Genomic DNA, 27676 nt, shown 5'->3' on the forward strand with positions numbered 1-27676 from the left:
CAAAACCATCTGCAGAGCAATGACCTTCTCAAGTGTGGTAATAAAATTGCAGTCGTGTACATATATACCCCCTTCCTCTAAAGTCTAAAATCTTCCTGGGCCAACTGCCAGAAACCACTCTCAACTGGTCTGAGCCAGCGCTCTCAGATCCCAAGAATCTCCTAGTGTGGTCTGTCTCCACTCAGACTCCATTTACTCCCAAGTTTCACAGTTCAAAGCTTCCAGCTAAGTAGAATCCTTATGCCTGTGCTCCCAAAGCCAGGGTCTCAGACTTCATTATTTCCTTGAAGGCAAAGGGAAGGATCATGTTTACCAGTCCATATGGCAATTATCCAGATTATCGGGAAGTGATTTTGTGCTTGGTCATTTACTGATCCCACAGCTCGTGTGGCTAGTTAATACTAAATATCTGATCGAGGTTTGAGGTCTATGCTAACGTAAGTGCTGGTGTCCCACTGTTTGAGGGTACCGAAAACTTCCTCTCATCCCAAGCCTTGGGGTAATCTTGTGTTCTTGCCGATCTAGATTACAATGTTCAGACTCATCCACACCAGGTAGGTGGGGTGAGGGCATCGAGGGAGAATACCACTCCTAGAAGGTGGATGGGTCAAGAGAAGTCCTCTTGGCATTTGTACTCTCCTAGCTTTAAACTCAGAGGCAGGCATGTCCTGAACATTTGCAGGCTTGGGAAAGAACAAAATAAGAGCCACTTAGTACACAGCCCCATCTTAATAAAGAGCTGTATAAATCAAGTTATTATTATGGATATGATTAAATCATGAGGGTAGAGAGCCCTTTGAAAAGATGTCTGAGGGAGCATGTTTCCCTCTACCACATGTAAAGATGCCCATCTATGAGGAAGAAGCCCTCACCGATAGACACCAGGCTCCTTCCAGGTAGACCCTGCCCCCAGGCTCCAAAACTATAAGCAGAATCTTTCACTTATTAAAATTTGCTCAAGATGAGGGATTTTGTTGCAACCTAGACTATAAACTGGAAGTGTACACACCAACTGAACAAGCTGTCACTGGGAAGAAAAGAAAAAGGCAGGCTGAGTAGGGGACTCTGGGACCCTAAGTACCAGAAGGATAGTTTAGGAGAAAAGGGGTAATGCCCCATCAGCCCTGCACACCCCCAGCCCCAGAGGGAAGGCCCAAGCAGGATGACCTGACATGGGAACCGGGCGCTGACCTGTACCCTCTGCGGGTTCACTAGGCAAGCCTTCAACAGCAAAGGCAGATCTGATGCAGCCTGACACTGGCTCCCTTACATTTGGGAAGTAAGAAAGTAGACAGAGCAATACAAAAGAAAAAAATACTGTTTATTCACACAACTACATCAAGTGCTTCTCCTCTGTTCTCCTCCCAGCTTCCAGGGGCGGTGCCCCTTGCTGGGAGACCCTCAGGACATCAATGCCAGAAACTGGCCTAGGAGGCAGAAGGGAATCCTGGGCATAGGAAGGTGACTGGATTTTCAAGAACACAAACATGTCACAGGCTTTCTCATTCCAAACTCAAGTACGTTTAAGTTCATGTGACCAGTTTCTTCTCTGGACTTTGCTTGGATAAAATGCCACAGTTAGCTCAGGGTCAAAGGGCCAGATGATTCAGCAGGTCATAGACAGTCCTAGCTTCCTGTCACTTAAAACTAACCAACCATACAGTTAACCGACTTCTGCCCAATCTATCTTTCAGAGCAAAGTCATTGGGCCTGGCTTAGGTCCAGGAAGGTGCTTTCAAAATAAAATTATTAACTGTTTTTTAGAGTCTAATGCTCCCCAAACCCAAAAACTGCTTTGTAGGTCAGTGGCTCAGATTGGGGGGAGCAGAGGCAGAGTTTATGGGCCAAAGTGAACTATACTTTGAGTATACTTAAGCATACCTTGTATGCCCCTATTTGAGAAACCTAACCTGTAAGCATCTGGACTCTTGTACAGTTTTCCTGAATGACCAACGCTGCTTTTCTACACAGAAGAAAAATGTGTAGCCCAGCCTCGGGAAGACAGAGTTAGATCAAGGATGGGTTGAGAAAGCATGGCCAGGCTTAATTTAGATCAGTGGTTCGTGATTTTTTTTTTCCTATCATGCCACACAACAGATGGTATCCTCTTGCTTGCCCACAGCATGGCCACACTCCATATTACATGTCACCCCACACAAAAGCAAACAAACAAACAAACAAACAAAACCGAAATGAAACAAAACAAAACAAAACAGCACTCCTGAGTGCAGGTTTTGAGCAAGAAAAGCTGCATATAATTTCTCAAGTGAATCACTTTGTAAGTTCCAGGATATAAGCACCACTCCTGACTTCCCAGCCCATGGAAGCAGGCTGACAATTACAATCTAGAGGGAGCTTCCTCCTCTGGGAACATTCTATTCTGGGCAGCAGAGTCAGGAAAGCTGCCCACCTGCCTCCTTATTCACAGACTCCAGCATGTTTGGTTGATTTGAATGCAGTGAAGTGTGTGTGTGTGTGTGTGTGTGTGTGTGTGTGTGTGTGTGTGTGTGTGTTGATTCAGCACACAACTGTCCTTATCTCACTGTCAGAGCTATCAGAAGGTCCTCCACACTGGTAACTGCAGGACCCAAGAGGGACTAGCAGTCACCAGGAAAGGGAACAGAGTGCAGGAGAGGAAGCTAGGCCCCAGTGTCTCTGCACTGTGACCAGCAGAGAAGGTAATGTGTCCTTGTTTGGCTGTCATTTCCTCAGGGCAGATAACATGAGGTACAGGGTGGACATAGACTAAAGAACAGGCTCTGTAAGGCTAAGAGTAGAGAAGAGCCAGGCACCGTGACACATGACTATAATCCCAGCAGTTGGGAGGTGGAGATAGGAGGATCAGGAGTTCAAGATCATTTTCAACTACAAGTTTGAAGTCAGCCTGGGCTAAATGAGAGCCTATCTCAAAAAACAAAACAATGGGCCAGGCATTGGTGGCACACATCTTTAATCCCAGCACTCGGGAGGCAGAGGCAGGCGGATCTCTGTGAGCTCTAGGCCAGCCTGATCTACAGAGCGAGTTCCAGGACAACCTCCAAAGCAATACAGAGAAACCCTGTCTCGAATAAAAACAAAACAAACAAAAAACAACAACAAAACCACAAACTAAACCAAAACGTAGTGAAATGGTTGGCCCCTGCAGCTTGTAACCTGTTAGGGACAGTCTACATGACAAGTCTGGGGTCATTCAAGCAAACATTTTAACCTTTTCCTGGCTTCCTGAAACTTAATACTAATTTTGTTCCCCCTCCATGCTAAAACTGAACCTGGAGCCTTGCACATGCTAAGTTTTTGACCACTGAGCTACATTTCCCAGTCAACACAAGTAAGAGAAAGGACTGGCCAGCCTCCTTGTGGCTTGAAGTTCACTTAGTGGCTTGGATATGATGCCGGCCTCCAGCGTGCCATCACCTACAGAGGCGAAGTCCATCCCAACCTGGGGCACTCTTGGCTCAGAGGAGCATTGCAGAGGGGGTGGGGAGGGGCTTCTCACACAGACTTGGTCTGCAAAGTGAGAGGACTCCAACATCCAAGACTTAAAGTTACAAAGAAAACTAGAGGCAAGTCAGCTTCAACTAGAGGTCTTCCTGGACCGTCATCTTTCTGGGTATTGTCTTCCTCCCCACTCCAGCTCCTTGCTGTCTGGCTTATTATTCAATTTGCTCCTCTAAAGAGACCTCAGTGCTAGACTGAGATGGGTATGGGCATGAGAGAGAGAAAGTCGGTATGGGAGCCCCTGCAGCTGCCAGAAGAGGCTGGCAGTGGAAATGCTCCCAAGCCGACAGCTCTCTAGAGTGCTTTGCTTGGGAGACAGCCATGATGAAGATCAGATTAAAATCTGGACAGATGACCTTATTTACTAAGTTCCAGACCTGCAACAGACCTAAGACTCTCCAGGATGGGGGAGTTTGCTGTTGCTTCCCTTCCAACTTGGTTTGCAGAGGAAAAGGTTCTGCATTAGTGCAATCCCACTACCCCCAGGACCACAGTAGGGACCTCACAGCATCTGACCTCACAGCTTTGGGGACCTTCTGCCCTCGAGGTCAAGGCAGACAGTGAGTCACACCTTTCTGAATTTCATCTCCTTGGTCCTTTAAGGGTTTCAATGTGCCCGTGTAAAATGTAAAGGAGGGCAGTGTGAGGCTGAGGTCCCACTTGGTGAGTTGTCATACTGGTACAACCACAGAGGAGCTAGGGGGAAGGGGTGGAAAGTACCACCAAACACAAGAGCTAATGCACAGTGCTCCCCAAGAGTTCCTATAGCCCCGCCCCAAAGACAGCTGGTTCCCAACCAGAATTCACCCTTCAGAAACCATGTTGTCAAAGTGCTTTTCAAAAAGACACCACAAATGCCCTCCTTCCATGTGCCCAGCCCAGAGCCTAGGGCTCTCATGCAGCCCCTTGGGCCTCCCCAGGGTGTGACATATGTGGGCAGAAGAGGCAGGCATTGACACACATGCACAGGTGGAGGTCTCATGACCTAGGGCAAGCACAGCTGCACATGGTACTGTCACTGCAGTGATGACAGCTGGCTGCTGTGGGAAGAGTAGAAAGTGCTGGAACAAGGGCCAAGACGAAGCCCTAAGGGATCTGAAAGACATTCAGCTTGCTGGTGTTTTTGAGTGTCTGGCGTCGGTTACAGAACCAGACTCGAACCACCTCACGGTCATAGTTGAGCTCCTTAGCGATCTCGGTGATCTCCTGGCCAGTGGGCAGCGGGTTCTTCTCAAAGTAGGCATTGAGAGCCTCTATGGCCTGCGGCGTGAAGGAAGTGCGCCGCTTGCGTTTCTTGGAGGGCTCACCACCCACAAACTCCATCAAATTCTGCTGCCCTTCCTGGTTCCGGAGCTCTGCCTCATTCAACCACTTCTCCAGCACCGGCTTCAGCTTCTGGGCGCTCTTGGGTGTGATGTCCAATTTCTCAAACCTGGAGGCAGCACAGACACTGTAGCTATCTCTTCCCACAAGGGAAAAGCATCCCTCACAGGGGCAGCTCCCCTCCTACTCAGTGTTCCCACTCTCCTGGCCCCTCAAAGCCCAGGTTCCTCAGACTTTCCATATCCTAGGCCTCAAGGAGGAGACTATGCCCACAGCCTCTGCTAGGCAGGTAAATGACAAGTGTGCTCTAACTTGACTAGAGCTTTCACCCCCAAATAACTGGAAGTCCTTTGGGGACTCATCTTGAATGGCCTCCGGAGACGAAGGCCACTCTCCTCTCACTATGCTCCCATGGCAGCATCACAACAAGGCCTGCTGAGCCTTCAAGCTGAGTGGACCTGGCAGACATGGGAGGCAAGACAACCAGGAGCACACTGGGATACCCCTAGCTGAGGGCCAAGACGGACCAATTTTAAAAGTGATAACCCTTTCCTGTTAGGATTCTTCAATGGCCTCCCTCAGGTGGACATCTACATACTCAGGATTGGAGTCTATCTAAACTTTAGAAGGCCCCGGTCAGTCTTTGGCTACTCCAAAGGTCCATGTCCTCCATATGACAGTCTTCCTCATCTGGACGGAGACAGCATGAGGGGAAACAAGGAAAAGGACTGGATACCCAGATTCCCATGAGAGTTGGCTATGGCATGGAGCAGCAGGCCCTGGCTTTATTCTGGGGTAGTCACACTTACCGGCAAATGGCTGATTGACTGTAGGCTGGGCCTTCTGTTGCAGTCAAAGCCTGACCCACCTGGGTCTGTGTGAGACCCAAGGAGAGCCTCCGGATCTTAAAGTTCTTGGCAAACTCCCGGATCTCTTCTAAGTTGATCCCATCCTCATCCAAACTTGGATTGTGCGGCTCTAGGACAGAGGGAAGGCCCAGGGATGAGAGCGTGAAGATGAGAGAGTCACACTGCTTATCTGGCCCAGGAGTCTAGACTGGTATAGTAAAAGGCACGAGGACACATATCAAAAGACTCTCATCACCGTATCCCCCAGACAAGCAGGACTTGCAGGAAAGGGCTCTAGAACGACCTACCGAGGTGGTCTATTTTTAAGTTATCCCAGGTCTAACTCTCCCACGCTTACTACTCGGGTCCCAGGCACAACTGTCGGCCATCTATGTTCCTCAGAACTGGGTGACAGATCACACTGAGCCAGGTAATGGCACAATGTAACCAGACAGGAGGCTTAACAGCCTCCACTTTCATTATGCTCACAGTCACCTCAACAGGAAAGGGCATAAAAAAGCCATCTCTTGGTAGAGGGCAAGAGACTCGGTGGGTAAAGACACCTGTCACTCAGCCTGAGGACCTGAGTTCAATCCCTGGGACCCACACTCACACAGTAGATACTCATGCCCCACTCCTAATCCCAAACAAATAAATTAATGTAAAACAGAATTGAAAGTTACCCTCTTTCCATTTTGAGCCTCTACTCTTTCCTTTTGGACACAGGGAATTTATGGACTTATTGAGACCAGGTCTCATTAAGCTGGCCCTCAATTCCTGGGCTCTGAGACTCCTCTTGTCTCAGCCTCTTGAGTATCTGGGACTAGAGGTACATGCCAAGAACCCCAGATCCACATTCTTCTTCTAAGAATCACTTACTTGATACCAACTGACTGACGGTAGGGGTCTCGGAGCAGGTGATTGGGATGGGAGCCGAAGCAGATGGCTTGACTCCTGGGGCCGGGCTGGTGATGACCACGGCAGGCTGGGGTACAGCTGGTGTCGGCTGGATAGGCTGCATCTATGAGAGAAGAGACACAGCCCCATGACCCTTGTCTAACTCAAGGGGATCACAATCCCTGGGCAGACCAGCACTACAACAGAAATGCACATGAAATCCTTACCTAGCCAGACATTCCCACCTGTGCTTATCAAAAAGAAGAACTATAAGTTGCCTATTAACATTAACAATAAAAGGGTTTGATCTGTTTCTGTGTCCAAGGATGACCTTGAATTTATAATCCCCCTGCCTCCACCTTCCAAATGTTGGGGTTACTAGTGTGTATCGCCACACCTGCCTTGATTCCTATTTTTTTCTCTCATGTGTCTGTGTTATGCATGTAGGAGGCATATATGTGTGCCATGTGAGTGTGGAGACCTGAGGCTGACATTGAGGTTTCCACCTTATTCACTGAAGCGGTCTCTCTCAATTGTATCCAGAACTCACTGATGTGGCTGGCTAGTGTTTCTGGGATCCTCTGCCTCTGCCTTCTGAGTGCTGGAATTACACATGGACTATCACACTCACCCAACATTTACCTGGTGCCTGGGATCCGAACTCCAGTCCTCAGACATGCACAACAAGCGCTTGAACCACTGATTTTTACTTTTTATATGACACATAATGTCATATAATGTGTCATATAAAAAGTCTGATTTTTACTTTTTATATGACACATAATGTTGCAATGTTAATGGAAGTTATAGATCTTATTTATGATCAGGAAAAACTACAAATATCTGAAATTAGCATTATTAGTATGACTTTAAAACAAAAACAGCTGGGTGTGGTGTACATCTTTAATCCCAGCACTCAGAAGGCAGAGGCAGGCAGATCTCTCAGTTTGAGGCCAGCCTGGTTTACATAACAAGTTGCAGGATGGCCAGAGCTATACAGCGAAACCCTGTCTCAAAATAAAAACAAACAAACAAACAAACAAAAAACCATAAGCTTTTAAGAAACCCAGGTTTTTCCTGGATTTTCTGTTCCTTGGATTCTGCCTCCTGCTAGCTCTCAAACCTGTCCCTTAGTCCTCAGGATCTGACTTTAGTCTTTCTCTACAACTACCAGGGCTGAGAGAACAGCACGCTGATGCTGTACTTGGTATGAGCAAGACCCTGGGTTCAATCCCCAGCACCACTGAGAAAAAAGGAAAAACTGCCTACTACGGGACAGGTCACAGAGTCCAAGCCACACAGCAGCAAATCCTTGACTCCACCCAGGTCGGGGGCTTTTCTAAGATGGACATCTGTCAGCCCTTGATGCCCGGCAGCAGCGTTCTCTGTAACAACCATCAGAACGACCTGTCTGTGATTGTATCCCAGAGTGACAACGCCAGCTCCTTGGTATAATATTCATAAACTTCTGAAGAGGTTTTCTTGTTTGCTTGTTTATTTTGTTTTTTGAGGCAGGATCTCATAATCCAAGCTGGAACTGAACTCCCTATATAGACCAGGCTGGCCAAGATTACAGATGTGCACCACCACACATGACAGAAGTAGGAATTCTTTTAATCTCTTCCTTCCTTCTTTCCTTCCTTCCTTCTTTCCTTTCTGTGCATTGATGTCTTGCCTGCATGTATGTCTGTGTGAAGGCATCAGCTCCCCTGGAACTGGAGTTACAGACAGTTTTGGGCTGCCATATGGGTGCTGGGAATTGAACCCAGGTCCTCTGGAAGAAGAGCCAGTGCTCTTAACCACTCAGTCATCTCTCCAGCCCCCAAACTTAAGTCTTTTTTTTCTTTTTGTTTTTGCTTTTTGAGACTGGATTTCTTTGTGCAGTCCTGGCTGTCCTGGAACTCACTTTGTAGACTAGGCTGACCTCAAACTCAAGGATTTGCCTGCCTCTGCCTCACAAGTGCTAGGATTAAAGGTATGTGCACCACCTCCCAGCAGAAGCAGGAATTCTCTTAGCCACTCTCTTCTGGATGAGGTAAAGGGTTATTTAAAAGCTTCTTGGAAGCAACATATAGTATTAGACAATCATGGGCCTAAGTGTCATCTGGGAACTCAGAATATCCTTGGGTCTCACTTCAAATCTACTGAAAAAGAAACTCAACCCCGTGGCGCCCTGCAGGAGACCCCAGTACACAAATCTGAGAACTGTGCTCTGTCTGCCATGCTTGCTCCAGTTCCCAGAGATAGCACACACTCTATCCAACTCATCCTTCCTCTCTGGAGCTGTCCTGACACCAGGTTGTTAGGGCTTCATTTGTGGGGTATCACAGCCCCTTATTCATGCCTTCCTTGAAGTCTTCTCAATGCTGACACCTCCAACACTGAGCTACCTAAGGCTAGCAAACGCATCTCAGCCATCTTTGTATCCTTAGCATTGGGAATATAATAGGCACTCAAAATCTCTTCTAGAATGGTAACAAGTAAGAGTCAAAGTGCCCGGTGTGTGGTGGTGGGCTTTTCTAGTCATTTGTTCTCACAAAGGATGCTCAGTGTCCAGTCTTCTCTGCTTACTTTACTTCCCACCATCTCTGACCTCTGTGGGCACAGATACATGCCATGGTAGCTGGTGGGCTGAGAATGGGTGCTGTTTCCCTGGGTGGAGTATGTGTGAACTCAATAAGCCTTCTGTTGGGGGTAGGGAGCTCCTCACTTTTGAAAGGTGCCTTGTTCTCCCCGAAGTTTCAGAGGGAAGTAGCCATGCTAGATAGTCTCCCCTTCCCATACCCATCCACACCCCCAGCCCTGGTACCTCACTCTTAGCAGGGGACTCCGGTGTGTTTGGCTTCCGGACAGCCATAGGTTGAGGCAGGGGGCTGCTGGCTAGGGTTGCGATCACCTGGCCCTGGGCATTCAACAAGAGTTGGGGAGTCACAGCTTGAACCTGCAGGCTCTGGGCTGGTGCTGGTGTGGCCACACTAGCCGAGTTCACTACCCACGGAAGTGCTCCAATAACCTGGGAGAAAATAAAGTATGGTCCCCGAGTATGAGGGGTGGGGGTGGGCATCCAGGACCACCAATTCAGATCCCTATAGTTGCAGGCAAAGAGACTAACTCGGCTTAAGTATTCTGGCCTCTGCTTCCTCAACAGAGTAAAGAACTCACACCCATGGGGTTCCTTTCTTTGCTTTGTCCCTGGAGCTGTGGTGGGGCAGGCAAAGGCTTTTTTGTGTATCAGAGAACTGTAAGCTCTTTGCTAGTCTGCTACATGTTAGCTGTGGGGTTTAGTTTTTCTGAATTTCACCCTCCTTGCCCATAAAACAAAAGATCCCCTGATAGGTTTCTACTCAAAACCAAGTGAGTTAATACGTGAAAAAAAAGCACCTAGCATGAGGCCTGCCCATAAAGCAGGTACTATGTGAATAAAATCCCCCAGCTAGAATTAACACTGCCAGGGTAGAGTGGTGACTATACCCCACCTGGACTCCATGTTAGTGGAGAGCTGCCACAGAAGTTATGAACAGCAGCCCCATGCCCTATGTGAATTTCTGTGACATGACCTAAGGCCAAGTCCTTATCCCTTCCTAGCCAGCTGTCCCACAACCCCTACCCCTCAGCCCTGGCTTTGACCACTTGCCTGTCCCTGAGCATTGGTGAGGATCTGACTGCTGATCCCTGGCATGCTGGGAATGGCGTTGGTAATGACTGGAGCGGTAGTGAGGGAACCCAGGATCTGGGTCTGTCCCCCGAGGGAGGCAGCACTGATCTGTAGGTAGAGGAAGAGCCTTGCTCAGAGGCCAAGAGGCAAGAAAGACCGGAGAGAAGAAAGAGGGCTGAGGGTATTGAGTGGTGAGTATGGGCTGCAGGCCCTTTGTGCACTGGCTGAATATTCAAGGTAGGAGGACAAGTACAAGGGGAGGCCACAGTCACAGAATGTGACTCCCACTAACTACTTTTTCCAACTAAGTCTGAGAAGGGAGATGGCCAGACTACAGGGACAAAGTGCTCCAAGTCATGCCTGACATCTCTACTCCCAAACCAAGAGCCACACTGGACAGGACAGCTGCCAGCATGAAGCTGTGGTGCTCCTGTGATCCCACCCCCAAGGCTGGTCCAGTGGTTCCCGTTTGGAGCATTTCTCCCATCCGTTGCTTGCTTTAGTCTGGGTAGGACAGGCTGACAGGTGTAAGGAGAGCCCATCTTTGCTGATATGTTGGAAACGGTTGTATTCAAGGGTCTGGTCCTCCACTGTGGGGGAAGTTCCACCCTTGGCCCAAGCTTTGGTCCATCCCTCGGAGCCCTGGGTGAGGGCAGCAGCTTACGATCCCTGGGCTAAACGCGAAGCCTGCAGGCTGGACGGTGATCTGCGGGGTGGTGTCCACTGGCTTTGGGGTGGGAGCAGCGACAGTGGCAGCAGTGGGCTGTGGGAGTATGGCAGGCGTGGTCTGTAGCAGCGGCTGGGTCTGGAACAGCGTCTGGGGCTGAGCTGGTGGCCGGGGCTGGGCGGGCGAGGAAGCCTGGACTGGTGTGGCAGCTTGTACAGGTGTCGGGAGGGTGGTGTTCAGCACGGCAGCTGCTACGGAGCAAGGCAGAGACAGAGGTGCTCAAGTGTCTAGCCACGACCCAGCACGGCTCCAGTCCCAAGGGATCTGGCACAAAAATGACAGGGCACTGGGGGCAGTGGGCATGGGGCAGCTGCAATTCCCTTGACTCTTGAAGGGCTGGCACAGGCCAACATCTCTCATCCCCCCTCCCTTGGGTCAGTAGACATGTAGGTTCGAGAACCAGATGTTGACTCTTCTTGCAGTCCTTCTTGCTGGTCATGGGGTGGATGCTGGTGTGGGGAGGGGACAGTCTCAGGCAGCTGGCTGAAGGAAGGCAGGCCTGCTGGCCAGCCTGGTGTCCTGGCCTAGAGTCCCGAGGCGGTGCAGAGGCTCTGTGGCTGGGTGCCTATGATACTGGATCCAGAATCCAGAGTTGTTGCCCTGGGTGGGCTGCAGGCTCTGAGTCCAACATGGTAAGTACGAGTGCAGGGGTGGCAGTGTAGGGTGGTGGGGGCCTGGTGCAGTCCTGGGGAGAGTTGCCGTTACCTTGGAGCCCAGCTAAAGGTGGCTTGAAGACTGCCCCTGTGGGAGAAGCAGCGGCCAGTCCAGGGAGGGCAGCCACGGCTGCTGTAGGAATTGTCCACACGGCCAGCCCCTGCTGCCCAGACACTTGACCTGCAATACTGATGGGGATAAGAAGAGGTTGAGTAACCGCCCCTGCCGGAACCACAACTCCTGTCAGAACTGTGGCTAAGTTTTCCTGAGTCAAGACCTGCAAAAGCAAACGAGATTTCAAAAAGAAAAGAAAAAATAAAAAAAAATCAACATCCACAGCGCAAACGAGGGGTCTCTTGGACCCAGCTGAGCATAAGCAAGCATTCTGAGGGCAGTGGGGCAAAGGCCAGAGGAAAGCAAGAAAAGCCCCAGCTGAAGGCCTAACCTGTGGGTGTCTGGACCACACTACAGCCTGCAGAGAATTCACCCAGGAAAAGACCCGGCCCTGCCTCCAGGGCAGGTCAGGGTGCACAGGCCTCCTCTACCCCATGGTTTTTCTGCCTCTCAAACCTTCCCCAAGACGCACTTGCTTGTACAGTGTTTGTTCCTTTTTATTATTTCATTTACTTTTGAGATTATAATATAACTACATTATTTCCCCATTCTTCTTTTTCCCTCTAAAGTCTCCAATATGCCCCTCCTTACTCTCTTTCATATGGCCTCTTTTTTCATTAATTGTTGATATATATCATATATGTATGTATCGTGTGTGTGTGTGTGTGTGTGTGTGTGTGTGTGTGTGTGTATTTCTAAATCCCTAAGTACAACTTGCTCGGTCTATAATGTCACTTGTATGTGAGTTTTCAAAGCTGGCCATTTGGTGCATCCACTGGTTTGTGGCCAGGGCACAGGGGACCAGATGCTGCTAATAAGTGGTCAAGGGCCCACAAAGGCCTCCAAAATGTTTGAGAGGAGGACACCCTGGCCAAAAGCCTTGGAGGTCAGTGCATGAGCAGATGTCACCCAGGCTCTGCTGGCCTGTGGGATTCTACAGGCAGCTTTTCTTTGGTTGGGAGGTCTTATAACTTAACTGAAGACTGCACAATTCATTAACTCTTCTGCTGGGGTGGGGCTGATTGATGAGGGTGCTCACATCATTAGATAAGCACAAATTCTCCCAGGAAAGAATTAACCCCAGCGGGCTCTGGACCCAGGGAAGCTGTCCAGCAAGCACACATCCTTTTTCCTGATCTGGGAATGGGCCTGATGTGGGCCAGGGGCAGCCTAGGGATACCTACTGGGAGATTCCCTCCCTCAAACCACATCCTCTTTCCTGCCCTGCCTCATGCAGTTCCCAACCCCATGGCCACCCGGGGCTTGCTCCTGCCCACTGCCCTCTATCAGGCTCCCTGATGTGGCCCTTACCTGGGGGGCAGCTTGTACGGCCAGCGGTGTCAGGGTCTGTGACGCTTGAGGCTGGCTTGGGGCTTGGCTGAAGGTGGCAATGGCTGGGGCAGGACTCGGAGGGATCCCGGGCAGCGACTTCACTTCAGGTGAAATTGAAAGGAAGAAGGATGAGAATGAGCCTGATGTGCGTGGAAGGGTGACTGAGTAGAACATCTTGACTGCATATAATTTAGAGCCAGCTGGTAGCCTTCCCTGGCCCATGGGGCACCTTCCAAAATGCTGGTAGTAATCACTAGAAGGCTGGAGAGCTCTGGGCCATACATGGAAGGTAGGAACTCTCATCCTACATCTAGTGGAAGGAAATGTTGGGCTCTTCTCAGCTGGATTCCAGCTCATCATTTCCTGGCTCTGTAAGACACTGTGGTCTGTCACATAGCAGCCAGGAGCCTGAAGCAAATGTATGTCAGGGTGGGGTGGGGCAGGGTGGGGAAGGTATGGGTATGTTGGGGTGGAACTAGAGCTGAGAGGAAAAAAGTTACTGTCCTGGGCTCAGCCAGCAACTGAACTGTTCCTTGTCCCAACCAGGCCACCTATTTATAGGTTAGGGAAGGGGCAAGTCCTGTAAGTGCAAAATCCCTGAAAACTGGGCATATTATCGTCACACTGTAGGGTCACAGTGGCTCCTCAGGCCACTCAGCTTTTCTCCACTATTCTGTAAAGTTTTTAGTCACAAAAAGGCAGTTTTTATGAGTTTCCAAAAGAATGTTCCATGAACATTCATCGCCTCTAGCTTGTCCAGTTCAGGAATTGGGGCGCCATGCCAGGAAATCTCATCACAGCCACACAACAGTGGGATAAAGACTGTAATTTCACAAGCCAGCAACAATAAAAATCTAAGGCAGTATGATGGTAGGCTGCTTGCTTGGTTCAATCCCCAGCACTGCAAAATAGATAGATAGGTAGATAGATAGATAGATAGACAGACAGACAGACAGACAGACAGACAGATAGATAGGCAGACAGAGAGATGATAGATGAATGGATAGACAGATGATAGATGAATGGATAGATAGACAGATGATAGATGGATAGATATTTGATAGACATATCGATAATAGATAGCCAAATAAGCAAGCAAGCAAGCAAATAGTAAAAAGTAGAATCTAGTTATTGAGTGATGGATGTTTTGTTTGTTTATTTAGTTTTGTTTTGGTTTTGAGGCAGAGTTTCTCTGTGTAGCCCTGGCTGTCCTGGAACTGGCTCTGTAGATCAGGCTGGCCTCAAATTCACAGAGCTCTGCCTGCCTCTATCTCCCTAGTGCTGGTATTAAAGGTGTGTGCCACCAACCTCGAGGCATGGCTTCTTTTTTTTTTTTTTTTTTTTTTTTTTAGATTTTTTAGTTTATTTATTATGTATACAGACTTGTGCTTGCATGCCAGTAGAGGGCACCAGATCTCATTCAAGGTGGTTGTGAGCCACCATGTGGTTGCTGGGAATTGAACTCAGGACCTCTGGAAGAACAGTCAGTGCTCTTAACCACTGAGCCATCTCTCTAGCCCAAGGCATGGCTTCTTTTTTTTTATTTTTTATTTTTTGAGACAGTTTTGGAGCTGTGTAGCTTTGGAGCCTATCCTGGCACTTGCTCTGGAGACCAGGCTGGCCTCAAACTCACAGCAATCCGCCTGCCTCTGTCTACTGAGTGCTGGGATTAAAGGCGTCCACCACCAACGCCCAGCTGGCATGGCTTCTTAATATGCCCTGCTGGGCTATATTTCTAGGCCCAGGCCTGAATTAAAAAGTTAATAATAGACACCAGTAATCAATCAATCAGTCAACCAATCAATCAGTTAATCAGTCTCTCTTCCCCTTCCCAACACTGCCATAAAACTCCATTGGAATACAGTGCCCAGCAGAGTGGGCTGCACTGGTAGGTGACCTCAAGGGTCCTGTCTAGCCTTGCAGTCCCAGCCTATGCTTTTTTTTAAATGTTTTATTTATTTATTATGTATACAACATTCTGCTTCCATATATACCTGCACACCAGAAGAGGGCACCAGACCTCATAAGGGATGACTGTGAGCCACCATGTGGTTTCTGGGAATTGAACTCAGGACCTCTGGAAGAGCAGTCAGTGCTCTTAACCTCTGAGCCATCTCTCCAGCCCCGCCTATGCTTTTTTATGTTTGGGGGATTTTGTTTTTGTTTTGAAATCAGCTTAGCCTAAGCCTATAACTGTTCCCAGAACCTAATAATAAACCCAAAAAAGTTGAAAGAACTGGAGACACACATATGACTCAGGCCTTATAAACCAGGAAAAGAAAATCAAGTGTCAGGATTCTCTCTTCTGTGAAGGGAAGCCACGTCGTTAACTGTCCGGGAAAACCAGGGCAGTCTGGATGATCTGAATATAGGAAAATTGAAAAACACCCAGTTTAGATCAGTTAGTTTTTGTCTTTTCCCTTGAGACTAGGTCTTGCTCTGTAGCCCGGGCTGGTTTTGAACTCAGGCTAGCCTTGACTCCTTAGCAGTCCTCTTGCCTTAGCCCTGCCTAGTGCCCAAGGGCAGGGATAATAGGCCTAGCCAAATACCTGGCTCTACCTTTACCACTGTACTTTTCTTTTTACTTGTTGAGACTCCACCTCCCCTCTGCTGGGATTACAATGGTGGGTGACCACACCCAGTTGTATGTGGTGTGGGGGATTGAACCCAGAACCTCTTGCAGGCTAAAGAAGCACTGCACCAGCGAGCCACAGGCTCAGTCCCTTTTCACTGTGCTTCTGACTTACCAGTTGAGCAGGACTTTAAAACCAGTGTTCCTCCTTCTCCTCCTCCTTTGTTCTTTGTTCTTTGGTTTTAGACTGAGTCTCTCTATGCAGACCTGGCTGTCCTGGAGCTTGCTATTCACACCGTAATAGCCTCAAACCCAGAGATCCTCCTGCCTTTGCTTCCTGAGTGCTTGGATTAAAGGCATGCGCCACCATGCCCAGCCTCTTTCTCTTATTACTGCTATTGAGTGACCTTTTAAACTTTTTCATGTAATAATTTCCTTCTACGTCAACAGTGATTTTTTTTTTTCCTGAGACAAGGTCTCACACTATAGCCCAAGCTGTCCTGTAACTTACTAACTAGCCCAAGCTGGTCTCAGACTCATAGCACTCTTTCTGCCTCAGCCTCCTCAGTGCTGGCACTATGGTCATGTGACACAACACTCAACTTCAACAAGTAATTTTTCTTGGGAAGAATTTTAATGCACTATGCTATAAAAAAAGAAAGATCCATATAAACACTCAGAGAAGTACTGTTTATGAGACTAAAAAATAGTTAAGAGTGGCCCAAGTCAGAAGCAAAGGTCTGAGACCATGTCAGTATAGGAAATGGGTACACCAAGGGATGGAGAGATGGCTCAGCTGTTAAGAGTACTGGCTGCACTTGCACAGGACCCTGGTTCGGTTCCCAACATCTACATGAAGGCTTTGTATTGCTAACCATCTGTAACTCCAGTTCCAGATCTAATGTCCTCTTCTGACCTCTGATAGTTCCAGGCACACATGTGGTGCTTGTATACACATGCAGGCAAAACACCCAAACACATAAATCTAAAAGTTTTTTGATAGAAAAAAAAAACAGACACATGAAAGAACATGGGAGTTTGTCTCATATTCCAGAGTCTACCCTCCAGTGGCACAAGAATAAATATACAAGTGTGTGACAAGAACTACGTAGTTAGAGTGACATGAACCACTAGATTCTTTTCACTCTAGGTTTCCTAGGATGTGGGCTTGTGGAGTGGTTCCTTCTGAATACTGCAGCTACAGAAAGTCCCAGGCTCCACTGACAGCTGCTTTACCTCCATCACCTGACTGCCCCAGCTCAAACTCCTTCAGTTGGAGAAAGCCTTTTTTTAAGGTTTATTTATTTATTCTGTATACAGTGTTCTGCTTGCATACCAGAAGGGAGGACTAGATCTCTTTATAGATGGTTGTGAGCCACCATGTGGTTACTGGGAATTAAACTCAGGACTTCTGGGAAAGCAGCCAGTGCTCTTAACCTCTGAGCCATGTTTCCTGCCCCTGAAGGAAGCCTTTTATCAGAAGATGCTCACTGCTCTAATTGTGCTACACTGTGAGCAGTTGATTTAAGGTCAATTTCTGAGAGCATATTTGAGTAAGGGGAGAATTCTGACACCGGGGGAAAAAAATGGAGTCAAGAAAACAAGCAAAGGGGCAAAAGGGGCACTGTGGATAAACCCAAGAAACTCCCTGAACTTTTCTGAAAAGGAGTTCATTCCACATGGCTCTGTTGAGTCCACAGGGTGGCAGGGACAAAGTTCTTGTCTGTCCTGCCCCATCTGTGAAGCACTTTCCTTCAGAAACAGGTGGGGTCATCCTGGCCTCCATACTGGAGCAGTTTCCTAGGCTATGTGTGTGGGGGGGGTGCTTTTCCTCTTCCTTCCTTCCTTCCTTCCTTCCTTCCTTCCTTCCTTTTTTTTTTTTTTTTTTTTTTTTTGAGACAGGGCTTCTCAGTATTGCTTTAAAGGTTGTCCTGGAACTCTCTGTGTACACCAGGCTGGCCTCCAACGTACAGAGATCCGCCTGCCTCTGCCTCCTGAGTGCTGGGATTAAAGGCGTGTGCCACCAATGCCTGGCAACTTTTTGTTTTTCTGTCCCTCAGAAGAGGGAATAGTAAGTGATGTCACTAGGCTGCCAAGAACCTGCACACTGATGCCCAGACTAGGGAAAGATGAGGAGCAACAGAAGGACATCAGGATATGGGACCTAACTACCAGTCATGACATTAGTGACTTCTCTGACTTCTCACTCTCCAGCAGAGAAACTTCTTTTTGCAGTGGGTGGTGGCTAGTCCAGAGACCCACGGCTGGTCAAACCATGAAGAGTAAGTGACTGAGAACTAGTCAGCCCTAACTGAGACATTTGTATCAGCCCTAACTGAGACATTTGTATCAGCTCTAACTGAGACATTTGTATCAGCCCTAACTGAGACATTTGTATCAACCCCCCCAAAGGCTTAGGGAATAGCTCAGAAGAGGAGGCTGGAATGGAAGAGCCAGAGAGTAGAGAGTTCTATGTTTTTCTGGACATGACATGCACTTAGAGACTAACTGCAGCTATGGTTACCTGCACAAGATCTTCACAAGACCAGGCCTATCACTACTACATCATGCATGGGCAAGGGGTTCAACCCACCTCTTACTGAGGAATTACGGGCCACTAATAAGTACTGGGGAAGTACCTTGCATGGTAAAGCCACTAGTAAGTCACCTGCATTCCAGTAACTTCACATATCTTCATGCAAACAACTATAGTTAAACTTAGTGGGTTAAAAAAAAAAAAAAGCCGGGTGGTGGTGGCACACACCTTTAATTCCAGCTTTTGGGAGACAGACAGGCAAATCTCTGAGTCTGAGGACAGCCTGGTCTACAGAGCCAGTTCTAAGACAGCTAGGGTTGTTACACAGAGAAACTCTGTCTCAAAAACAAAAACAAAAACAAAAAACAGACAACCAAGTAGAAGAAGGGTTTTAGTAGCAGAGAGAAGGTAAAAGTTAAGTATATACAGGTATAAGACTGTCAGAGAATTAAAAAAAAAAAAGAAGAAGAAAGAAAAAGAAAGGCAGAAGGCTGGCAAAGATGGCTTGTGGTACTCAGTGGAAGTGGCAAGGAGGTCCAAGGATCTTTACAAAATGCAACAGCTGTCTTGCAAGGTGTTGGTGAAGAAAGTAGGGGAAGGCTCTCCATAGCTAAAGCAGTGCCTGGGCTGGCAGCTCAGTCCCTGTAACCGCTTTGGCTCTCCATCTGCTGCAGGCCAAACGATTCTACCTCATCCCCGAGGTCACCTCTAAACCCAGCCGAGGGAAGCAGACATCGGCAGGTATCACCTAATCTGCTTCCTTAGCTTGAGGGAGACAACATGCTCTGCCATCCTCATGCTCCCGGGATCTCCCAGCTCTGCTACCAAAGGGATTGGGCTAGAAAGCTGGCGGGATCCTGAGACCAGTTTATTCTGCTCTGGCTTGACAGTCTGGCATGGACCTAGGACCTTCTCTAGGCCAAACATGCCAATCAATCTTCACTCTGAGCCATCTCAACTCTGGCATGGGTGTGACTGCAAAGAAACCCAATTCCAGATGCAAGGAGAGCAGGCTATTCCTGGAAGCTGGCCAGAATTATGGACTGTGGCCAGAGGCTACCAAGTGGGCAGGAAGACCCTAATGCCACCTGGGCCCACAAGGGACATGTGAGAGCAACAGTGGATTAGAGCAATAGCCTCATACCAGTTGCTTCTGCGGAAGGATCTGGGTCTCGTGGCCCAGCTTCACCAGCAGGTTCACTAGCTTCAGCAGGGCCTCCACTCCGGGAGACATCAGCAGCCACACTCTCCAGTCCTTTGCTCTCCTCCTCGGCTGGGAGCGGTGCATCCACTCCAACTTCCAACACTCGGATGGTCTCATGGCCTGACATCACAATGACCTGCAAGTAGAGGACAGGGGACAGTTCTAGGGAAAGGGGCTGGAACTCTGGGTAAGACTAAGAGAGTGATGGGGTTGGATTCAGGATGCAGAGCTTTTATCCAGAGAATCCTCTAAGAATGCCAGGATTTGGGCCAGGCTACTACTGTCTCTGATTCCCAACAAGGAGCTTCTAGAAGCAAGCAGACCTTGGAGGCAGAAAGAAAAGTCCCATAGAGCTAAACCGTTAGGAGGTACTTACTTCTGTGTGTTCTCCATCTTGGACCTAGCTCAGGAAGTGGGAAATGGTTTGGCCTTCAAGCTCACAATAGCATCCTCTTAGATACTGAGATAACTCTCATAATAACTGAGGATGAGGACCCAGAAGAAATCTGTCCTAACTTCCCTTAGAGACCACCTGGAGGTTCCCAGAGGGGGAGCATGGGGGAGCATGGAAAGTGAGTGCTCCACAGTGCTCTGCAACTTGAGACCGTTTTTCTTCATTAACAGCATATGTGTGTGTGCATGCTCATGTGTGTGCATGTACATATGCTTGCTGCAGTGCTCATGCACCTTTCAGGAATGCTCTTTCACCTGGCTGAGGCAAGGCTCTTCCTCCTGGCAGGCTACGTACTCCCTTCAGCCTCCAGGAGTTCTCTGGTCTCATGTGAGGAGGGCTGAGGTTACAGAGACACAGCACCACATGCTTACATGGGTTCTGGGGCTCTAACTTGAGCTGTCTTAGGCTGCAAATGCTTTACCCACTGAGACATCTCTCCAACCATTGAGTAATTTCTAAACTCGGGATACCAGAAGCTAATACCATGGGATACCATGGGATACCATGCAAGCTAATTTCCCCAAAGAAGGGTCAAGAATCACCAAAATGCAGTTTCTCCTGCCTCACCCTGACCTGCTGTTCCAAGTACTTCATGGCCCTCTTTTCCATTTCAGACTTCCTCAAATGGTGAGGGCACCTCCCATGAGTCCCTACTCAAACATCTGGCACAGAGTTCTTTATACCATCACTGAGCTGCACCATCCTGGCCCTTAAGAATCACAAATTAACCCCATCCATGAAAAAGCTTTGTGTCAGCCACTCTTGCCTGGAACAACTTCAACAGTATGCCCTGGAAGAACTGGCTGAGGCCATAGACTGTGCCAGAAAAGGCATGGGGGACCCATCAAGAGGAATGACTATACCAAAGCAGGTTCCTTTGGCAGACCCAGCTTTGACCCATGAAGGATTTCACTATGATTTCATGTCAAAGGATGCTGATGTGTCTTCTTTTAAGGCATAGTCATTTCAGAAATCACAGAAAATTTATAGAAGCTTAAAGAAAACCAAATCATCTGCTCAAACACATACAGGTATTTGTGTATGTCAACATTTTTTTTTTTTGAGATCTTACTTTTTATTTTATGTGTATGGGTGTTTTGCCTATATGTGTGCATGTCCACACTACATGCATGCATTGCCCTCAGAGGCCAGAAGGGGGCATTAGATCCTCTGGAACTGGAGTTATAGATGCTTGTGAGCAGCCAATGCTTTTAACTGCAGAACTGTCTCTCCAGCCCCCAGTACAGTTTAATTTCAATTTCCAAGTTGCAACTTAAAATCCCAAACCCAGCCCCTGAGAAACCCTACTGATAGTCTCTTTGGACAGGTGAAGTGACCATAAACTTTAATAAGAGACAGACAATGAGAGGTCCCATTATGTCTTTATCCCTTAACCTCACCACCCCCACTTCTCACCCCAGAAGATACCTGCTCATTCACAGTCAGAGATGAGTCAGAGCCAGCTCCAGGATCCATGGTCACTGCAGGGTGGGGTGGGTGCCAGCCCACACCTAGTGCATCCTGGGTAAGATAGGAGTAGGAAAGCAAAGGCTGGTGTGGCACAGCTTTGGAATTTCCAGACTATCTAGAAAATTCAGAAATAGAATGGTAGGAGAAGAGAGGGCAGGCTCTGCCAAGAACACAGAGAAGGAAACAAAGCAAGACACTACGAATTTTAAAGACTCTCCCTAGCATCCCAGGAGAACCCACACCCAGGAAGACCCAGAAGATCTGTATTTAGGAAGTCAAAGAAAAGAGAGGGTGGGCATCTGTCCCTGGGGTTCCCCAGTCCAATAGGTGATGAGACACCAGAAGAGCCCAAGCTGGAGCTAAGAGACACTAAGCACCTTAGGCGAAGGTGAGAGGAGGGCTCAGGACATCAGTGTTTCTCTGGGCAGGCTTCTTGAAGAGACAGCAGAAAGAATTTAACCCAGTGCTCTCACACTCCAAAGTAGTCCTAAAAACACCGCTTCCTAGACCTCTCCAACAGACAGCCCTTGGAGCCTCTGATTTGGTGGCAGATTCCACAGAATCACCTCTCAAGAGATTCTGTAGTGACAGCCCAAAGACCATGTTGTCCTGTACACAGGAGGCAATATGTTCCCAATGGTGGCATGGCCTACCAGGTACAGGGTGCAAGAGTGGGCGAACCCCAAGTGAGGACAGGCTGTCAGATTTGAGCCAGATTTTTTAAAAGTAGGCAAACAGGTTAGACATTTGTGTAGGAGAAAAGATAATTGACACTTAGTTTGGGTACCTGCTGTAGGATGAGCGTTTTATATGACACTGACATATTACTCATCTTGACTCTGAGGACTGGGGGCTGTTATTGTCACCATGTCATACTTGAGGAAACATTGTTCTATACCCTTATCTTACTTTTCTTTTCCTTTCTTTACTTTTTACTCCTGCAAGATTTTTTTTTTTTTTTTATCATCCTGGGGACTGAATCCAGGGCCTTGAGCATACTAGTCAAGTGTTCTACCACTGGGCTATATCCAAAGCCCCACAAACTTTTTATAAACTGAGGTAAAATTCTGCTATGGTCTGAGTTCATCTGTTGGAATCTTCAGCCCCGAGGTGGCTGATGGAAGAAGTGTGAGTGTCCAGAAGGTGAGATCAGTGAGGCAGTCTTCCCATCAAGAGGAAACAGGTGCACTGGACAACTTGACCTGGGCTTTCCCAGCCTCCTGCCATGCGATCAGTGAACTTCTATTGTTAACTGGCTCCCAGATTTAGTATGCGTTGTTACAGGAGCCCCAACAAGCATAAATGCACATGGCTGAGAACTCACCAGGTTAATCATTTTATCGTATTATTCACCTCCCTTTCTGTGATTCGGGAGATTGAACTCAAGGCATGGCGTGTACTAGAAAATGCTCATCACTGAGCTGAATACCCAACTATTTTGAGAAAGGGTCTCACAAGGTAGCCTTAGCTGGACTGGAACTCACTAAGTAGACCAGGCTAGCCTAGAACTTCAGAGAGCCACCTGTCTCTGACTCCCGAGGGCTGGGATTAAAGGTGTGGGCCACCACTTTAATGATTTTAAAGTATAAATTTCAGTGGAATTTTGTACATTCATGATGTTGTGCAATCATCAGCACTTCTAGTTCAAGAACATTTTCAATGACCTAAAAGGAAATTTTACATCCATAGTAGAAACTCTGCTGGCACTGCTACCTCCCAGCCCCTTGGAACCACTTAGCTGCTTTCTCTATGGATTTTCCTACTTTGAAGACTTACAGGCAGCAGGAAACTGCCATGTGGCAACTGGGAATGGAACATGGGTCCTCTGTTAGAGCAGCAAGTATTCTCAACTGTTGGGCCATCTCTCCAACATCCCCCCCATGATAACTTTTTTTTTTTGAATATGGTTTCTCTGTGCAGCTAGGCCAATCAAGTGATCGCTATACTCTTGTGCCACTATGTCCAGCTTTAAATTGTTAATATTTATGTAAGGCATTTACAATAGGGCCTAGCATGCAGATACTATATGAGTTTTGTTTATTTGTTGAGACAAGGTTGCATGTATTCCAGGCTGGCCTGGAACTCCCTACAAAACTGAAGATGACCTTGAACTCATTCTCCTCCTGCCTCCCAGTCCCAAGCGCTGCAGTTACAGGTGCACATAGTTAGTTAATGGGGTCTTGGGAATGGAACACAGGGTTCCGTGTACTCTAGGCCAAGCACTACCCCAACTGAATTACATCCCCAGTACTATTATTGCTATTACTTTAACTGAAATAAAGCATGCATACAAAATGTTTCAAAGCATAAAATAGTATGAAATGGGGGCTGGAGAGATGGCTCAGTGGTTAAGAGCACTGGCTGCTCTTCCAGAGGTCTTGAGTTCAATTCCCAGCAACCACATGATGGCTCACAACCATCCATTATGAGATCCGATGCTCTCTTCTGGTGTGCAGATATACATGGAAGCAGAATGTTGTACACATAATAAATAAATAAAATATTTTTAAAAAATAGTATAAAATGTAAACAATTACTATTATTATTTTATTTACTTGTTTACTGATGGAACAGGAAATTGGACCCAGGGCCCCGTGCATGTTAAGTATGTACTCTACCACTGAGTCACAGCCCAAGTACTAATATTATAATGGCATAGCAATTAAAGTCCTGGAAGAGGAATATGAGTTTATGTCAAATTTCTTCTTCTTCTTCTTCTTCTTCTTCTTCTTCTTCTTCTTCTTCTTCTTCTTCTTCTCCTCCTCCTCCTCCTCCTCCTCCTCCTCCTCCTCTTTTTCTTCTCTCTGTTTCTGTCTCTGTCTCTCTCTTGACAGGGTTTCTCTGCATAGCCCTGGCAGTCCTGGAACCCACTATGTAGACCAAGCTGGCCTTGAACTCAGAGGTCAGCTTGCCTCTGTTTCCCCAGTGCTGGGATTAAAAATGTACACCACCATACCCAGCTTTTTTTCCCCTTGAAGCAGAGAACCCTTAGAAAAGAAATTTCTTATTTCTTAAATTTTTATTCCCGTCGTTTAAATTTGCCCTTGTGCATGCTAGGGCAAATATCTTCTAATTTGTGATACGAACTTTCTCCTTTCCATCATTAGGGTGTGTGTGTGTGTGTGTGTGTGTGTGTGTGAGCTCTTTCAAGTGTGTGTGATTTGTACAGATGCAATTCTCTACTACTGAGCTGTATCTCCAGACTTTCTTTCCTTTTTGTTTGTTTTGTTTTGAGGGTTTTTGTTGTTTTGTTTTGTTTTGGCTTTTTGGAGACAGGGTTTCTCTGTGTAGCTTTGGAGCCTGTCCTGGAACTAGTCCTTGTAGACCAGGCTGGTCTTGAACTCACAGAGATCTGCCTCCCAAGTGCTGGAACTAAAGGTGTGCACCACCCGGCTATTTTTTTTATTGTTGTTGTTTGTTTTTTAAGACAGGGTGTCTATATATAGTCCTGACTTAATAGACTTGGCTGGCCTTGAACTCAGAGATCTGCCTGCCTCTGCCAAGTGCTGAAATTAAAGGCACGAGCCACCACAGTCCAGCTTCTTTGCTTCCTTTGTTGTTGCTGCTGTTTTATCTTCTATCTTCGTTTTTTGACATCTTTTACTTGGTCTGTGTATGCATATCTATGCCAGAGCCTGAGTGCCACAGCTTATGTGTGAAGACAACTTGCTGGAGTCAGCTCTCTGCTTCTACCACGCGAGGTTCAGGGATCAAACATCCAGCGGCTGGCTTGGCAGCAAAGGCCTTTCCTTACCTGCTAAGCCATCTAGCCAGCACCTCTTTTTGCTTTGTGTTTATTGAAGTTGGTGTTCGGATTGGGGCTTTTGTTTGTCTTTGGTTTTTGACAGTCTCACTATGTAAATCCTTGATCTTCCCGCTTTATCACCCCTGCTGCTGGGGCTACAGTGCACCACAGACTCATTTTTCTTAGTTGCCAGGTAGTGCCTCAAGGAAGAAAAGAGAAAATCGCTTCTCTCTCTCTCTCTCCCTCCCTCCCTCCCTCCTTCCTTCCTTCCTTCCCTCCCTCCCTGGCATTATCTGATTTGTTTTTGTGTATATGATCCATTTGCTCACTCCAGGACAGGTGAGGCTTTGTCTCAGTGTGGCACTTGCTGGTTATTTTTATAGAACCAATGAAGGAAATCAATGTAGTACTCCTGTACATATGTAAAGAGGTCCCAGGTCACAGAGACATCATCCTGAACACCAAGTTCAATCAAAACGGAACACATGCCACTATACCCAGAGTGCCTTTTGCCAGTCATTATTGACTGTCGTGGATTGCCAAAGTGACAGAAGGAATCAACTGGGGGATCAACCTTCTACTTCAAGAACAAGGAATTAGAAAGAGCAAAACGGCTACAGTTTCTCCATCTCCACTAGGAGCTTCCTGTGCTTGGCCTAGCGAGGCTTCTTGACAAGCTTTTATTTCCTCCTGCCCAGCCGCAGACTATCTGTAAAGGTTTTAGGCTTCCCATCCCAGCCGAGGGTGCGATCTCAGCGCTAAAATGGGTTAGAAGTCACTCTGGAGATCCCTCGGCCTTGCCTGGTGCAAATGTCCCGGGAGGACACATGGGGCCCATTTTATGACATTATTAATACTAATACTGTCATTAAATATTTATGAAGTGCTCACGCTCTGATCGACGGTGACCCTCCCACCACTCCCCCAGCCTTCCAGCAACAGCGAGGTCTCTACCCCAGAGTCCCACCAGCCCTTTCTCGGGAGGAGTGGCGACAGGTCTCCGGGGAACCCAAGTGTCCGGGTCTCCAGGGCTCTGATCGCCTCTTTCCGACACCCCACCCCGGCTCTAGGGCAGGGCGTCCACCTAGCGGCCGCCCCTCCACCGGTGTCCGCGGGGGACTGGGGACCAGGGCGCGGCCCGGGGTCTGCGGCCCCAGGTGGGCAGCGCGCGGCTGTCCGCTCCCATAGCTCCCGCCTCCCGGGCCGCAGCCCGCCGCCCCGGCCCCGCGCCTTTTTCTCTCTTTATCATAAATATATAAATTATGCTAATTACGGGCATTGCATATTAACCAAATCCGAAACCTCCCCTGCCCGGCCCCTCCCCCTCCGTGCAAAGCCCCCGCCCCGGACCCCGCTACTCACCGGAGCCCGAAGCCCAGCCTCCCGCTCCCCGGCTGCCCAGCAGCCACGGTCTAGACACTCATGTCCCAGCCCGGGCCAGGGGGCCGCGGCCGAGGCGGCCGCCCGCAGACAAAGAAGCCGGAGCGGCTCGGCCCGGCTCGCTCGGCCCGGAGCCACTCGGGACCCGCCGCCCCCCGGCCCCCGGCGGGGCTGGGTGAGCAGAGCGGCGGTGGGTGGCGGGCCAGTTGCGGGCCGGGACGCCGGGGCGGGGGCGGCCAGGTGCAGTCCCCTCCTCGCCCCCTCCTCCCTCCCCCCCTTTCCCTCCTTCTGCTACTTGGATTTTTTTAGCTGCTGCGTCATGAGCATAATTTATGCAAAGCGCTTTGCCGCATGCTGCACCTCCCGCGCCAGCCGCCGGGGGCGGCGGTCAGGAAAGGGAGGGGGTCCGGGGAGCGGCGAGCGGCGCGTGGGGGCGGGGAGGAACCCCAGGCCCCGCCGGGGCTGGGACCCAGGGCCTTGGGGCGGCTTGACTCAGACTTCTCTGACAGTGGGACTGGAGTCTCGATCGATCGGTGACCCAGTGCTGCCTTTCCTTCAGCCGAGGATTGGGGCAGTGACCCCTGTAACTCTCCTGGTAGTCAACTGCCCTTCTCGACGGCGAACCTCAAGTTCTAGTCTTTCCTCCAGCCTGGGAAAGGAATGGGAACGCGGACACTCGGGCTCAGCGGCGCAGGGTCTCGGGAGCAACGGTGCCCTCGTGGCACATCCCAGAGGGGACCAAGGTCCTCAACGCTCTACCTTCGTGGAGGGGTGGAGTCCTACCCACAGTCAAGTTCGAGAAGGTGTGAAAAGAAAGACAAAGTTTGGTGTAATGGAGAAAAACACGCCACTGTTTCGGTGATCGTGATGGTGGGGAGGATTTGAAGGGAAGGGAAGGCTTGAAGGCTGATTGGGGGGTGCAGGGGCACGAAGTTTTGGGAGGTAAGAGACAACTAGGAGAAGGAAGAGCAAAGGAAAGAGAGAGAATGAGAGAGGGGGAGAGGAGGGGAGGTTTATGAATCCAGAGAAGGCGGATTCCCAACAGTTGAGCAGTTTGTTGTCAACCTCGTTTCCCCTCACCCCACCCATACCACGTTTCTGTGGTCTAGGATAACCTAGAGGTACATGATGAAGAAGCAACATTAGGAGAAAAAGAGTGGAGAGTAGAGCCCTAGCCAGACGGTCCCTTAGACCCCCAGTGGAAGGAAGCTTACCCTGAGGGGAGGAGAGGAAAAGTAACTGGTGGTTTGACCAGCTACACTCCAGG

At 48.6% G+C, this 27676-nt stretch overlaps 1 protein-coding gene across 3 annotated transcripts; it reads right to left on the bottom strand.

Moving 5' to 3' along the window:
* Positions 1–3840: 3840 nt before the first annotated feature.
* Positions 3841–26658, bottom strand: Pou6f1 (POU class 6 homeobox 1). 3 transcript variants are annotated; one of them, XM_027396599.2, is made up of 11 exons: positions 26392–26658; positions 21243–21335; positions 19301–19496; positions 13028–13149; positions 11654–11879; positions 10886–11136; positions 10201–10329; positions 9376–9579; positions 6549–6690; positions 5631–5799; positions 3841–4930 (listed from the first exon to the last, which is right to left on the bottom strand). In XM_027396599.2, exons 2-11 carry the CDS (start codon positions 21288–21290, stop codon positions 4585–4587), a joined length of 1833 nt encoding a protein of 610 aa, XP_027252400.1. In that variant the 5' UTR covers positions 21291–21335; positions 26392–26658; the 3' UTR covers positions 3841–4584. The 3 variants fall into 3 exon arrangements, with proteins under 3 accessions (XP_027252400.1, XP_027252399.1, XP_027252397.1); XM_027396598.2 differs by having other exon boundaries at positions 10886–11139; XM_027396596.2 differs by having other exon boundaries at positions 10886–11139; positions 21243–21399.
* Between the last annotated feature and the right edge of the window lie 1018 nt (positions 26659–27676).

This window comes from Cricetulus griseus, chromosome 2 (genome assembly GCF_003668045.3).
Source record: "Cricetulus griseus strain 17A/GY chromosome 2, alternate assembly CriGri-PICRH-1.0, whole genome shotgun sequence".
Taxonomy (NCBI): domain Eukaryota; kingdom Metazoa; phylum Chordata; class Mammalia; order Rodentia; family Cricetidae; genus Cricetulus; species Cricetulus griseus.

Coding starts and splice junctions, on each gene's coding strand:
- Pou6f1 (XM_027396598.2), bottom strand. CDS start 21,290: ATGGATCCTGGAGCTGGCTCTGACTCATCTCTGACTGTGAATGAGCAG. Junction 10,330..10,885: donor TCGCGTTTAGCCCAGGGATC/GTAAGCTGCTGC, acceptor CTCTACCTACAG/ATCAGTGCTGCCTCCCTCGG. Junction 4,931..5,630: donor AGTCAATCAGCCATTTGCCG/GTAAGTGTGACT, acceptor TGCTGCCTCCAG/GTTTGAGAAATTGGACATCA.